Raw genomic sequence first — 15,114 nt, forward strand, 5'->3', positions numbered from 1 at the left:
CTTCCAGTTATAAAATAAATAAGTTATGGGCATGTAATGTACAACATGGTGACTACAAATAATACTGTATTGTGTATTTGAAAGTTGCCAAGAGAGTAGATCCTAAAAGTCCTAAAAAAAAAAATTATAACTATGTATGGTGACAGATGTTAACTAGGCTCATTGCAGTAATCATTTTGCAATATCTACAAGTATTGAATCACTAAGTTGTACACCTAAAACAAATACAATGTTATATGTCAATTATACCTCAATAAAAATTATTGGCATTATTGCAAGGACATGAAGGGGAGGAAATTAAAGGATTTCTGTAGGTCTTTACTGTTCTAGGACATAGTAGATATAAACTCATGTACTAACCATTGCGAATTGTTATAAAGAGAATGTTGCTGAGCTATTTCTACAGAAACCTAAGAGAAACCATTACATAGTCTCATGCAATATGTTTCTATGCATCTACTGGCCAAGATCAAAACTAAACTAATGACCAAGAACCACCACCAAATCTGACTTCAGTGAAGTGGTGAATCCTTTATCTCATTGATTCAAGTCCAAATAAGCTCTAGTGGAAAATAAATAAAATGTATGAAGAACCAAGTGTCCAAATCATCTACCTAATACCCATAACCATAAGAGATGCATAAAGCAACATCAAGTTGGTTTCCTCCCTGGAGACTAATACTATTGAATTTAAAAATACACAAACAGGATAAAATTGGGTCTTCAAACAAGTATAGGAAATTTTAGAGATGGGGAATTTAAGATGGTCAGGAACATCTGGGGAAAATATAAACAGAGGGAAGGGAAAAATTAACATAGTTAATGCCTGCTATGGACCATACTCTGTGTTATTTGCCCTCCACATAGGATCTCATTAACCTAAATCCTCACTCTGGAAGGCAAGTTCTATTTTACTTTAAATAACTTCTGAAGGCCATTAGTTACTAAGTGGTAGAGACAGGATACAAACCATGTCTGTCTGTCTCTAGCTCCCATGGGCTTTCCACTAGTGGTTGGATGTGGCAGTGTTTAGTGGCTGGCTACTTACCCTTGAAAAACCCACTGACTAATTAAGGCCATTGGGCATTTGTCCAGTTTTCAGCTAACCAAGTCTAAGACCAAAGCAAAGCAATTCAATGACGGTTTCAGAATCCCCCAAAGACACAAGATATGTAATTTTTAAAAAATCACACATTTTACTGAAGTTCATTATATTTATTAGGAAAAAAGTCTTCTGAGATGACTGTCAATTCCTACAAGTTAAATTCTTTCAGAAGCAACACAACTACAAAATAATTCTGTGTTTCCATTTTTCTAGACATGCAAAGAGAATTTTGACAGATAATAATGATAAGTTCAACTAACCCTTCTGTTCAACTCAAAACACTGCAATGCTTTAGTTCTGAATATGGAGTTCTCAGACCACCCACTTGGCCCCCTGGCTAAGGAGCTGCCCTGGCCAAAAGCTTCCCTTACTCTTTGGTCTAGCCACATTCATACAAATTGATGTAGAAAGCACTTTATCAGCAACTTAATCTCCTTTGTGGGCTCGGGAGAGCAGAAAACTTGTCGAAGAGGCCAACAATAGCAAAGACACAATGAAAAAACAATGCAATCTCTCAGACAAATTTTCCAAACTTGTGTTACTTACACAGACTTCTCATATTTTTTGTATAGCCAAGAAATCTTAAAGAAGATGTCCGGTTTGAAAAGGAGAGCTTGCCATGCATCAAAATAACCCTGGATTTTAACTACGATGGCATTTTCTGGAAAAAAGATAAAAAGAGCAGAGCAATTGAGTAAAAACATGAACCCAAGGAGAGCACTGTGAGCAGAAAAGATCCCTTGTAGGTTCCCCTGCCAGCCTGAGGTTCTAAGGTAGATAAGTTTCCACCTTCAGTGGGTGTTTTAATGCTTCTAGACAAACCAACACCAATTTATTTTGCTTGATATTTAAATTAGTCGAGTTGACCAGAGACTTGTCAGTTTTCAAGTTTGTGATAGAGACACAGCCTAGAATCTCACATGTCCCTCTTTGTCTGAGCCTCCACCTCCTTCCTAGTCTCCTGGACAGTGGGGAGTATGAGGGGCACTGGTAATTATGGCTGTTGTGGCCTCAATTCTGGCACCTGGGAGAGCAAAAAGCCATGTCACTTTCCTGTTAGGCAGCCAACAGCCACATTTTAACTTTATTTGGTATTGGATAAGCAGAGCCATGAAGTGGATAATCTACTTGAATTATGTACCTAATTAATAGCTTGTAATTGTGTTCTTACCTCATACTGCTTTATTCGTATTTTTTTTCATAGCATTCATCACCTAACTTTCATGTTTATTTATATTCAGTCCAGAATGTAGTCATCTTAGTATTTTCAGTGTTTTGTCTTGTGCCTCATGCATAGCCTGCTCTTAATAAATGTTCTTTAATTAAATTGAATACTAAGGGAAAGAAAACCCTTGCTTTTCCCAAATTATACAAAAGGGAAGGGAATAGACAATCATTTTCAACTACTAAATAGCAACCACTGTGCAAGATGCTTTACAAAAGAGACTTCATTTAATCCTTATAATTTTGCTAGGGGAGCGATAGTGTCATCATTTGGCAGATGAAAAAACTGCAGTTCATAGAAGCTGAGAAACTTGCCCAACACCACATGGCCAGTGTGGCGGGCAGGCAGGCAGGCCCAAGGTCTGGAACCCAGTCCTGTCTGACCTTAGGGCAATGTCCTTTCCTCTTCATTGCACTGGGTCCCTTAGACAAGTAGAGTTTAGCAAGGACTAGGAGAGGAGAAGGGAAGCAAAATAACTCTGCATGGGTTATGCAAGTTCTTAGCACCACAGCCTGTATCCATAGGTTAACAGAGATATTTACAATTCCTTTCCTAATAATCAAAGCTAGCAGGGAACTAAGGAGGAAGGACCAAAAAATATGTTCCTACCTAACCTGAGAAAAGGTGTGTATAAAACAGGCAAGCTGAGATTGGAGTCCCTGTCTGAAGGGGATCAGACAAGAGGGTGTGACTAAAAATCCTCAAGTGAATGGGGTCTCCCATCTGATTGGCAATCAGAGGCAAGGAGCTTCTTGAGTGAGCCATTTTGCCAAAGTTGTTAAAAATGCTTAATGACAAACTCTATGTAAAGCAACTTTTTATGCTTGGTATATAATAGGTACTCAATTAATGGTAGCTATCCTCATTGTTTCCAGCAGCAGAAAGTGCCATTGTCATGGTAGACAGTCCAAGTTTTCATACTTATTAGCTTTGAGGGCGGGTGTGTGAGTATACTCATATTTATATATGTATGTGTATGTATGTATGGGTATATGTACACATATGTATGTATTGGGTTGTCAGAAAAGCCATGACGTATTTTTCTGTTTTTCGTTACAAAACTGCGTCATGACTTTTCCGACAACCCAATATACGTCATGCAAAAAAGAGTGATTGGAGATGGTTAAATACATGAGTTTGGTGGTAGGGTGTATTAATGACCAAATGAACTGATGGCATTTGTTAAGTTTTGACTGTGGGTAGAATTTATTTTCCTAGAGCAATGAGGAGACATACAAAAGAAATAAAAGATGGCCCCTACTTTACAGAAATTTGTATCTTATAAGTGAATAAGGCAGACACACTAGGAAAAACAATCTTAGGAAATCTTAGAGATATTTAAACAAGAACAACGTAGAAAACAACATGCCTTTACTCAAGTTGGCTATCCCTCTCCTCCCCTTGTTCAATAAGTGGCAGAAGTCAAGTCATGAGTATGAAAATGTCAGTACCGTCCAAAGGGATCCTCAGGAAGAGCATGTTAGAGGTGTCCAGCATGATGCGCCGCATGAGGGTCAGCACGTCGAGAGAGCCCGACTCATTTTTTACCTCCTCCAGTCTGTCCAGATGTGTTATGATGGATTCAGCACAAACAGTCACCATGCGCACGAGGCCAGGGCCCGACAAAGCTGAAGGAAGGGAGCACATCAGAGAGTGAGCCTCCAGGAACTCCAGGACACACACACACACACACACACACACACACACACACACTCACTCACACACTCACACACACCCAGGTGATTTTGGCTTTTCATGTTTGGAGCTTAATTATCCAAAATTTTTTATTCAATAACTAGCTGGAAATTTTTATGTATTTTTTATACTTTTCTGTATTCACCTAATTTTCTACAAAAATGTGTCACCTTTATTGTTTAAAATGAATGAATGAATGAATGAATGAATTTATTTTGAATAAACTACTCAAAAGTAGACTTTTCTTCATGCTGTGGCAAATTATTTGTGAGATTGCAAGTGCAACATTTAGCACTGTGGTCATAAATCACAAATCAGCATTTTTTTCATGGATTTAGCTGGGGTAATATTTATTTTATGTTTCAAAAGGTGGCAGAATATTATTACAGAACTCGTCAAATTGTACCTTAACTATTTGACTTAAGGTGCTTCCTTTTTAACTGCAGTTTATATGTTTAAAATGCTAGTCTTATAAATTACCAAAAGTGCCCTTCTATTAATTTTGGTTTCTCTTCAAACTACTTTGAGATTTATTTTACTCAACCAATATCATAACAGCTAAGGAATTCTTTGTTTAGCAGTCTTCTCCAGTGGACTGGGGATTCTTTAAGGGCAGTGACAACCTCCTATTAGCATTGTACTTTAAGTCCATATTACATAGTGGCCCTCAAAACATTTGTCAAGTAGAGGAATGAATGGATGAATGAATGAATGAAAATAGGTATTGTGAACTAGCTCTGATCTCACACTTTGCTCTACTCCTGACCATTTGAGTAACTAGTGGACCCTGATGGTAGATGATCTCTCTTGAGAGTTTAACTTTTAAAGCCCCCCCCCCTTTTCTCTCTTTGTTCTAAGTTTCTTTCAGCATTCTTTAAAAGGAATCTCTCTTTTTTATGTCTTTTATTACTCAGACTTGCTGTTGCTGTTAAAGTCAGAGTCCTTGAAATGCAATAAAAAATCCTGGCGAATTTTGTAGGCATAATTCTATCTTTAAAAAACAAACAAACAAACAAAACAGCTGCAGAACCCCCTGAAGGTAGACTTTGCAAATTAAGAAAGAAGGCCTGGTGAGTGGTCCTAGACTCTTAAGATTTCTACTTATATGAAAAAAGAAAGGTTCTGACTGTAGGATTTGGCAGATATGAAAGGCCAGGATGTTGTTCCCTCGGTGACTATCACATCCACAAGTGAGACATATGATTCCTTAATGACTCAGCCCTTTGCGTGGAAGGATTAACTTCGAATATCACTGGTGGTTTTCTCCCAGGCTGATGTATGATTGGCCTCTATGTCCAAAAGTTTGAAGCCACATTCCAAACACATAAACAAAATGTAATGATATCATTGCTTATTGGTAGTGGTATGATGTAGACATGATTTTAATTTTTACAGTGTGCTTAAGAGTACTGAATCTTATCTAGTTTTTAAGAATTGAGCAAGTAACCATCAATATAGACAACTCTCTTGGCAGTTTCAGGAAACACAAGCTATTTCTTGCCCCTCCCACTTCATTCTCTGCTCCCTCCACCATGGGCAATCGCCTAAGCTGAACTTACTGTATTTTGCCGTGTATAATGCACACTTTTTTGCCCAAATTTGAGGGAAAAATAAGGATGTACATTATACATGGGTAGTACTAATTCCGTACTATCTAAATGTTTTTAATTCTTTTCTTTATTCTTATGAGTTAAAAGAGTAATTCTAGAAATCAATAACGATATCCGTATGCAGAATAATACCCTGGAATACGATCATCGGTTTTGGTGAACATAGGACAAATTAGCAATGACGAAGAGTTCCTTGCCCTTCTGTGATGCGTACATTTCTTAAATTTGTTACCAGCACATAAAATTTCTTGTATCTTGTATCTATCTGTTCTTGTGTTTTGTAATTACTTGTTACATAAAATTTCTTGCACCATAGTATATTAAAAAATAAATGTTAAAATTTCTTTATAATACAAAAAACAAGTACCTCAAGGTAAACAAATAAAAGTGAATTAAAAAATTAAAACAAAAGATTTTTCCCTGAAAGTTTGAGCCAAAAATGTGTGTGTGCATTATACATGGGAGTGCATTATACATGGCAAAATACGTAACTATTTCTCCATAGACTCACCCAATGAGTCGATATCTTCATTAATGTTACTACTTCAGATACCAAAACCTATCCCAAACTTTCTACTCTATCAGGAAAACCAATAAGGAGCCTAACTCTAAAAGGAGATTCATCAAGGAATGCTTGGGGCTCTCACTGATTATTAAAAATGTCACACACAGCAGTGAATTTTCAATAAGCAATTAGCCCTCTACTTTTGACATTTAATTTGGATCCAGTTTTGTAATGTTTTCATTAGAAAAATCATATCTTCCATATATAGGGTTAATCTTTAAAAAGTCACAAAAATTATTTGATTCATTTCCAAGCACTGTAGATTCTACCCTTTTAAAATCTCTTACATTGGTGCCCTCCCCTCCATCCACCCTATGTCGCTGCAGTAGCTCTTAACCATTCTCACTGCTCACAGTCATGCTTCCTTCTAATTATTCACTCAGCTACCAGAGGAGTTTTGCTAAAACACAAATATGTTCATGTCATTCTGCTTAAAATCTTGAATGATTTCCTGTGGCTTCTGAGATAAGCTCAGTTTCTTGCCTTAGCACAGGCATCTTAGGTGACTGGCCCTGCCTTCCCCTTGGCCTGGCATCTTGCTTGGATACGTGCAGGCACATACCCATGCAAGAGACAAGGGTCTGCTTACAGGTCCCTGGACATGTCGTGCTGATCTATCCTTTACTGACTTGGAGTATCCTATTCTTTCCTCCCGTGGAAAGTGTCATTGTCACACTTTCTTAATTTAGGTAGCTTTTACCTTCTTTAAAAACTCATCACAAGTGTACACTCCCCTAAAAAGCCTCCCCTGACATCTGTGTGATTTAGATGGCCCATTTGTCAGTGCTCCGTAGCACTCTGACACACCTCTACCATAACACATCACCTAGGATGGTATCTGCTGAGGTATTAATCTGCCACTCTGTCCCATCCACCCATTATAGATTTCTTGAGGGTAGGGACCATATCTTGTTTCTCATTGTATCCCAGGCACCTAGTTCAATGATGAGAATACAGTAGTTTATTAAACAAATGGATAAGTTTAGAGATTCTATTAATTCTTGCATGTCAGAATAGAGGATATTGGGCTATGAAAGTTAATTGTGCCTAAATATTAGTTCATATATTCCTAATTCACCTGGCCCAAGTGATAAAGTAAAATAAAGCTTATTTTCTATAGGATCTTACAGCATTATTTCATTGATTCTTCACAATAACCTTAGAATTCAAGTTCTATAGTGTTTATTACCTTTAAAAATTTTTTTTGTTAGTTTCAGGTGTACAAAGCACATAATAGTTAGACATTTATTTACACCTCTCAAAAGTGATAACCCCACCCCCCAGTCTACTACCCCTCTGACATCTTATATAGCTGTTACAATACCATTGACTATCTTCCCTATGCTGTGCTCCACATCCCGTGAATATATATATTTGACATTCAATATCATTCTACTTCAGCTTCAGGTGTATAGCGCATTGGTCATGCAGCTACACAGTCTATGAAGTGATCCCCCTGATAAGTCCAGTGCCCATCTGGCACCCTACATGATCTTCACAACAGTATTGATTATACTCCCCATACTGTATTTCATATCCCCATGACTATATTGTGACTACTACTTTGCACTTTCTAATCACTTCACTTCCCTCATCCCCACCTCCCTCCCATCTAGCAACCATCAGTTCTTTTTCCCTATATCCCTGAGTCTATTTCTGTTTTGTTTGCTCATTTATTCTGTTCTTTAGATTCCACATATAAGTGAAATCACATGGTATTTGTCTTTCTCAGTCTGACTTATTTCACTTAGTGTAATATTCTCTAGGTCCATCCATGTTGTTGCAAATGGTAAGATTGCATTCTTTTTTACAGCGGAGTAATACTCCATTGTGTAAATGTACCACAGTTTCTTAATCCAGTCATCTACCGGTGGGCATTTCAGCTGTTTCCAAATCTTGGCTATTGTAAATAGCACTGCAATAAACATAGGGGTGCATATATTTTTTCAAATTGTGTTTTGGATTTCTTTGGATAGATACCTGTGAGTGGAATTGTTGAGTCATAAGGTAGTTCCATTTTCAATTTTTTGAGGCACCTCCATACTGATTTCTATAGTGGCTGCACCAATTTGCAATCCCACCAACAGTGCATGAGGGTTCCCTTTTCTCCACAGCCTCGCCACCACTTGTTGTTTGTTGATTTATTGATGGTAGCCATTTTGACAGGAGTGAGGTGGTATCTCATTGTGGTTTTTATTTGCATTTCTGTAATGATTAGTGATGTTGAGCATTTTTTCATATGTCTGTTGGCCATTTGTATGTTCTCTTTAGAGAAATGTCTCTTCATGTCCTCTGCCCATTTTTTAATTGGGTTGTTTGTTTAACATATGCATTTTTTATAAATTTTAGGTATTAACTTTTTATCAGATGTATTATTGGCAAATATCTTCTCCCATTCAGTAGGATGCCTTTTTGTTTTATTGATGGTTTCCTTTGCTGTGAAAAAGCTTTTTAGTTTGATATAATCTCACATGTTTATTTATCTTTTACTTCCCTTGCCCACGGGGATGTATCAGTAAAAATATTACTAAGGGTAATGTCTGCGAATTTACTTCCTATATTTTCTTTTAGGAGTTTTATGGTTTCAGGTCTTACGTTTAAGTCTTTAATCCATTTTGAATTTATTCTTGTATATGGCATAAGAAGGTGGTCCAGTTTCATTTTTTTTGCATGTGTCTGTCCAGTTGTCCCAACACCATTTGTTTAATAGACTGTCTTTACCCCACCCCAATGTAAATTCTTGCTTCCACTGTCATAGATTAAATAACTGTATAGGCATGGATTTATTTCTGGGCTTTCTATTTTGTTCCATTGATTCATGTGTCTATTTTTATGCCAATACCATGCTATTTTGATTACTATAGCTTTGTACTGTGATTTGATGTCAGATAGCATGATACCTCCCACTTTGTTCTTATATTTCAAGATTGCAGTGGTTATTTGGGGTCTTTTATGGTTCCCTATAAATTTTAGGATTATTTGTTCTAGTTCTGTGAAAAATGTCATTGGCAATTTGATAGGGATTGCATTGAATCTGTATATTGCTTTAGGTAGAATGGACATTTTAACTATATTAATTCTTCCTATCCATGAGCATGGCATATGTTTCCATTTATTTGTATCTTCTTTAATTTCTCTCTTCAGTGTCTTATAATTTTCTGAGTACAGGTCTTTTACTTCCTGGTTAAATTTATTCCTAAGTATTTTATTGTTTGTTTATTACCTTTTATGAATAAGGAAACTGAAGCTTAGAGAGGCTGAGTGGCTTGTTCAAGGTCATATAGCTAGTAAAGTGACAGAGCTGGGGCTCAAACCCACAATACCTAATTTTTTCAATAATCCAATTATTTGAAATTTTGTCACACATAAGAGAATTTATCTGCCCAACTTCAGTAGTGGCAGAATGATAGCCCCTAAAGTTGTCCAGGCCCTAATCCTTATTAATACATTTCCTTACATGGAAAAGGGGACTTGGCGCATATGATTAAAATTAAGGACCTTGATATGGGGAGACTATTATGGATTATCTGGGCGGGCCCAATCTAATCACGTAAGTCTTTAAAAGCAAAGAACCTTTCCCAGCTGAGGTTAGAGTCAGAAAGAGATGTGATCACAGAAGGATGGTCAGAGAGATGTGATGTAAGAAGGACTCAACCCACTGTTGCTGGCTTTAAAGACAGAGGAAATGGCCACAGGCCAAGGAATGTGGGTGACCTCTGAGGCTGAAAAAGGCAAAGAAACATATTCTCCTCTTGAGCCTCCAGCAAGAAACATAGCCTTGCCAATGCTGTAATTTTAGCCTAGTAAGAACCACATCAGACTTGATGTACAGAACTTTAAGATAATCAGTGTGTTGGGTTAAGTCACTAAGTTTGTGGCAATCTGTTATAGCAGCAATAGGCAACTAATACAGTAGTCTACAATAGAGTTGTGTTGAGTCTTGCTGATAGGCAACTCTACAGAGGGGAATCAACACCCAGAGGAGACAAGCATAGCTTTTCCCTGTCTCAGCAGCCATGCAGGAGGCATCTAGGTTCACTACAGAGGCTGGCTGGAGAGAAGAATATTGAAGGTGCATGATCAGACCTAAAATCCATCTACCTCCAGATTCCACCACTGACAATGTTTTCAAGGCTGATTATGTTCCTTGATGTTAATGTCAAAGACTGGTCAAGTGTATCCCCTAATAACTTCTTTCTCAGCAGGATATTATAGAAGGGGAAATCATTACTACCTACGGAGGCTTGGGATCTGGTCTCTGCTCATTCATTACTTGCTGTTTTGCCTGCGCAAAAATCACAAACTCTCTAGGATTATATTTCCTCAACTCTAAAACTCAAAGTATGGATGAGATGACATATACATTCCTTCCCAGTTCTAAAATTCTCTAATTTTATTCACAAATTGCTTTCTGTTAAAACATCTGGGATGTCAGTCAATGATTCATTCAGCAAACACATTGCTTGGCTATGTTTAAATCAAACACATTGGCTGACACACTCAATTCTTAATTGAAATGATCCTCAGTAGAGTTCCATCTCTTCTTGAGGTCCATGAAATTCCTTTGTGCATTAACAGGAGAAACCGAATTTGTGGTGTTCAAAAATGTAGGCCCTGGACTTGTCTCCCGGGCCACCATTTACTAATGTTGGAAACTTGGGCAAGTTATTCAACTTCGTTATGCCTCAGTTTTTTGATTTGTAAAATATAGGTGATTAGAGTATTTACCTCTTGAAGTTGCTGTGAGATTAAAATACCAAGTGTTTAGAATAGTGCCCACTGTATAGTAAATGTATAATGAATGTTATCTCATATCATTATTATTTCAAAACTGTGAAGCAGGAGGATTTCAATGGTTTCAGAAAAGACACATTCATAGGCAAGAGCAGAATGTAGCCAGGTACCTGATTACCTTTTATAAAGAAAGGTCGAACAACTTTCCAGAGGGCTGTATTATTGTTAAATATGATGCCATTCTCATGCATGCCAATGAACTGCAACCCAAGTTTGCTGCCAAATCGGGAGATGTAGTGATTGTGCTTCATTACGTGGAACATACTTGAGGACCTACAGAGAAAGAAAACCTTGTATTAATTTTTAAAGGTCAGGAAAACTCATGGTGATGATTATGATGATTATGACCACCAGGTGGCTCTCTTAGCAAATGCATGTTCATCTAAATGCAGTGCATGATTTCTAGTATTCATGTTGAATAAGCACCTCTGTTAGCATAAGAATATCCCTCCCCAGTTGAAATATTTCTATTTACTGACTCCCTGTTTGAGCCTTATGAAAAATAGAACACACACACACACACACACACACACACACACACACACACGTCATTTCTTATTTCCCTTTCTTCTCTAACTCCTATTCACAAAAATACTACCCAAGTCACCAAAACACTGGGGTCAGAGTTGCGAAGCTGTTCAGAAGTTGAACCCTCCACACCACCAGAGTCCTGAGGACCTCCATGCCCCCAGGTACTGTCCAGCCCCACTCCAGACAGCGGCACTCTCTGCAGGAGTGAGCCTCAGAATCTGGAGCTGCCAGAATTGCTGAAGTCTTCTTTCTTCTTTAGTTTGGAACCAGCAATCTGCCCTCTAATTAGGCCTGGCCCTCCAGTGGGGTATCATTCTGGGCTTGAAGGACATCTCCTTGGCACTCCTGGTGCTGGGCTGGGCTGGCTGAGCTGGTCCTGAAGGCTCTCGGTGGTGGTGACAGCAGCTGTCTTGGGGCTCTGCATTCCATCAGGACTCAGCAAGCTCTCCAGGGTCACAGGGTACTCTCAGGATATCAGACATGGGGAGCCATTAGATAGTCCTTTATATCACAACACTGGGACCTCACCAATAACTCTAACTTCCTTGAGCTTTTCAGCTTCTCCTCCACTGTTCTGCCTCCATCCCCACTGCCATGCCCAGCTTTTAAGGCCTGGGAAGAGCCTTCAGCAGTGTTGGAAAGGAGAAGGCAGCTCCTTCTGTCTCTCCTCCCCTCCCCACTCACTTCCCCCTCTAGCTGCTGCTTCCTGCACAGGTTTGCTAGGTAAGTCAAAATAGATGCCCAGGGCTTTTTCCACCTGAGTATTATAGATCCTTGTCTAACTGGGGCACGAGGAGGCGCTGAGATTTTTAAAATGTTATAGGATTCTAGCTGACGAAGTCATAGGGGACTGCACATGTGAGGACCATATTATCTTCTTAGGACAACAGTATGGAATTCTTCTATAGAAAGGGATTCACTTTGTTGAAAAGACATTTTATGAAGACTTGTTAGATGTTAATCTGTGGCGTTGGAAAGATAAATGAGTAATTTAATAATCAAAAGGATCAAGGATGGTGATTCCTTTTAGGATACATGGTAGGGCAGTTTATTGGACGATAGGTGCAAGAAGCACAGGAGAGAGAGGAGGGGAAACAGCTGGGACGAATGCTGTGTGTGAGGATGTGGGGAAGAGTGGACTCCTAGTTCATGGCTCAGCAAAAGAGGGGCTTTGAGAGAAAAGAAGTCTGTTGAGAATTTATGAAGTTGAGAATTGCGGAGTAGATAGAATAAGTTCTTTTTTCATCTATCAAGAAAAAATTAAGAAATGCTGTGACTAAATTTCCTGTGGAAAGGGGTGGAAGTTGGAAAATAGGTTAGCGCAGGGCTCGGAAGGAAGCAGGCTACCTGGACAGGGGCTAAGCGATGGCGGTGGCCATGAACAGCATGGGCGAGGAAACTGGAAGCCAAAACGCCATGAGTTAGTAAGCTGTGTGGCCCTTCCTCTGTCTGGTGAGATGGAGGGTGCACAAAGACAGACAGGATCTTTATCAGAGGATAGAGAGGATAACAAGCAGGACAATTGGTGTTGGTATGTCCATTGCTTTTATAAATGCCAATGTTGTATAGTAGGCATAGACCAGACACAAATACTACTTGGAGAAATCAGATGAGATTATCTAAAGGATCTGGAAGAAAGTCAGTGCAGTGAGGACACAAAGCAGAAAACAGGGCAAAAGGAGGTGCAGGTAGCCAGACCCCCACATCCTCACCCACAGGCGTGCATGGCTATGGGTGAGCAAGTAGGGAAAGAGAAGTCACATTTTAGCCACCTCCCTCCAAAGCCCAGTCTTTTCATCTATGAAACTGCAGCACACCACCTCTGAGGTATGAGGCGCTCAACCAGCCCTGTGCTGCTGAGCAGACAATAGGAACACAGAGAACACAGAGGCCCACAGAGACTGTGCTCATTAGGCACAAACCAGATCTCAGTTATCCCCCTCTGCCTCCTGGTGCTAACAAAGTATGTTCCAAGTCTACTTACCCAGACTCCCCTGAGGGGCAAGACCATAGGCTCTTAGATTATAAGACCTATGTCACAGTATTTATATGTGAACAACAGAGCCAAATGAAATTTCCCCCAATAAAGTATAAGCATAAAATACAGGCGTATTTGCTTCTTTCCATATATGTTTCTGCAACTTCAAAAAGTTTCCACTCGAGTATATTCAAATTGATAGCCATTTTTCTTGGAGATAATGAGAAAAAAGGAGCGGGGTTGGGGAATTTAAGAAAGGGGCAGAGTGGTTAGCAGAGAAGGAGTGGCAGTTTTCTGCAGTGCAACTATGGGAGACGTGAAGAAAGCTGAGGCAGGGCAAACTGCCATGAGCCTGTGTTTCAGCCACGTGAACAAGGCAGGAGCCAAGCCATGTATAAAAGTTGACCATGTGTGTGCTGGTGGGGATCTGCCACAGGCAGAGCTATAGCGATATGACCCTTGAATTTGGGGCTTGAGAACTAAACTGCACAGGTTTGCTAGGTAAGTCAAAATAGATGCCCAGGGCTTTTTCCACCTGAGTATTATAGATTATCCCATGTCTCCAAGACCAGAGTGGAGTTCAGAGGCAAAGATCATAAAACTGAAAAAAATGACTATACATTTGAGAAGAGGAATAGGGAGAAAATATACACATTATTGCAAGAAAGCAACATATATTTATAAACATCTCTTTGATGCTACAAAAGTGGGAAAACCTAGACATTTTCTGGTGTGCAAGGGATAGAAGATGGAAAGTAATTGCACGGTGCCTAATTGTGCAAATTCAAGACGCATGAAATATTATCGGTGTCATCTTTATTTGAGACACTGTCATTATTTATTTATTTATTTATTTATTTATTTATTTATGGAGAACTTAATATTTATACAAGTTTTCATGTGTTGACTACAACTTTTATTCTTCCTTCCCACTTCACTGAAATTGTATTTCTCAACTGCAAACTCTCTTACTATGGGGGTTTTCTGAACACATACCCCTCGAAGATGGGGAGTGGCTACATGTAACTAGTGATTATGCAGCCTGTTTCTTAAGCTGGGCTGGAGGAGCTGTCTCAGCACTTGCTCCTCCCTTTCAAAGTTGGCACTTGGCTCCTAAAAGGATGACTTTGCCTTAATGAGGTCGTTCCATTAATGTCTGTGAAAACACATTCTCATAGAAGACAGTGGGCCAAAAGAGCTCTGCTCTGGCTGAATGGAGGCTCTGAGCTAAGTATTAGCCAAACCCTCACATTTGTGATAGATTCCATAGTCCTGGATAAACTTTAAAAGAAAGCCCCTGACATAATGGCATTCCCAAGAAATGAAAACAGAATTATTATTATTATTATTATTATTATTATTATTATTATATGATTAAATTATTTACTTGATAATTATTTCATGAAAAAAATCTTATGTTCAAATCAAAACATTCTCTATTAAGTAAAACATTCTCTTGATTTGATTCCAGATAATATTCATCAAATGATCCTGAATTTGGGACAAGTTTTCCTCTTAGCAACAAAAACAAAAACAAAAACAAAAATTTAGATCCTTCTATTTGTATTCCAGGGAATTAATTTGACTGACTAACAACTAAAATTTTGTCCT

The 15,114-nt window shown here is 38.7% G+C and overlaps 1 protein-coding gene across 1 annotated transcript in view; it reads right to left on the reverse strand.

Annotated features, from left to right (window-relative positions):
* The window catches only part of CYP19A1 (cytochrome P450 family 19 subfamily A member 1), a 35,806-nt gene that overhangs the window by 6,188 nt on the left and 14,504 nt on the right, over positions 1 to 15,114 (reverse strand). Inside the window, exons 3-5 of the mRNA XM_019664247.1 lie at positions 11,113 to 11,267; positions 3,782 to 3,958; positions 1,652 to 1,766 (exon numbers count right to left, since the gene is read on the reverse strand). Coding sequence (XP_019519792.1) covers positions 1,652 to 1,766; positions 3,782 to 3,958; positions 11,113 to 11,267 — 447 coding nt within the window. The remainder of the gene's footprint in view (positions 1 to 1,651; positions 1,767 to 3,781; positions 3,959 to 11,112; positions 11,268 to 15,114) is intronic.

Source organism: Hipposideros armiger, unplaced genomic scaffold (genome assembly GCF_001890085.2).
Source record: "Hipposideros armiger isolate ML-2016 unplaced genomic scaffold, ASM189008v1 scaffold_12, whole genome shotgun sequence".
Taxonomy (NCBI): domain Eukaryota; kingdom Metazoa; phylum Chordata; class Mammalia; order Chiroptera; family Hipposideridae; genus Hipposideros; species Hipposideros armiger.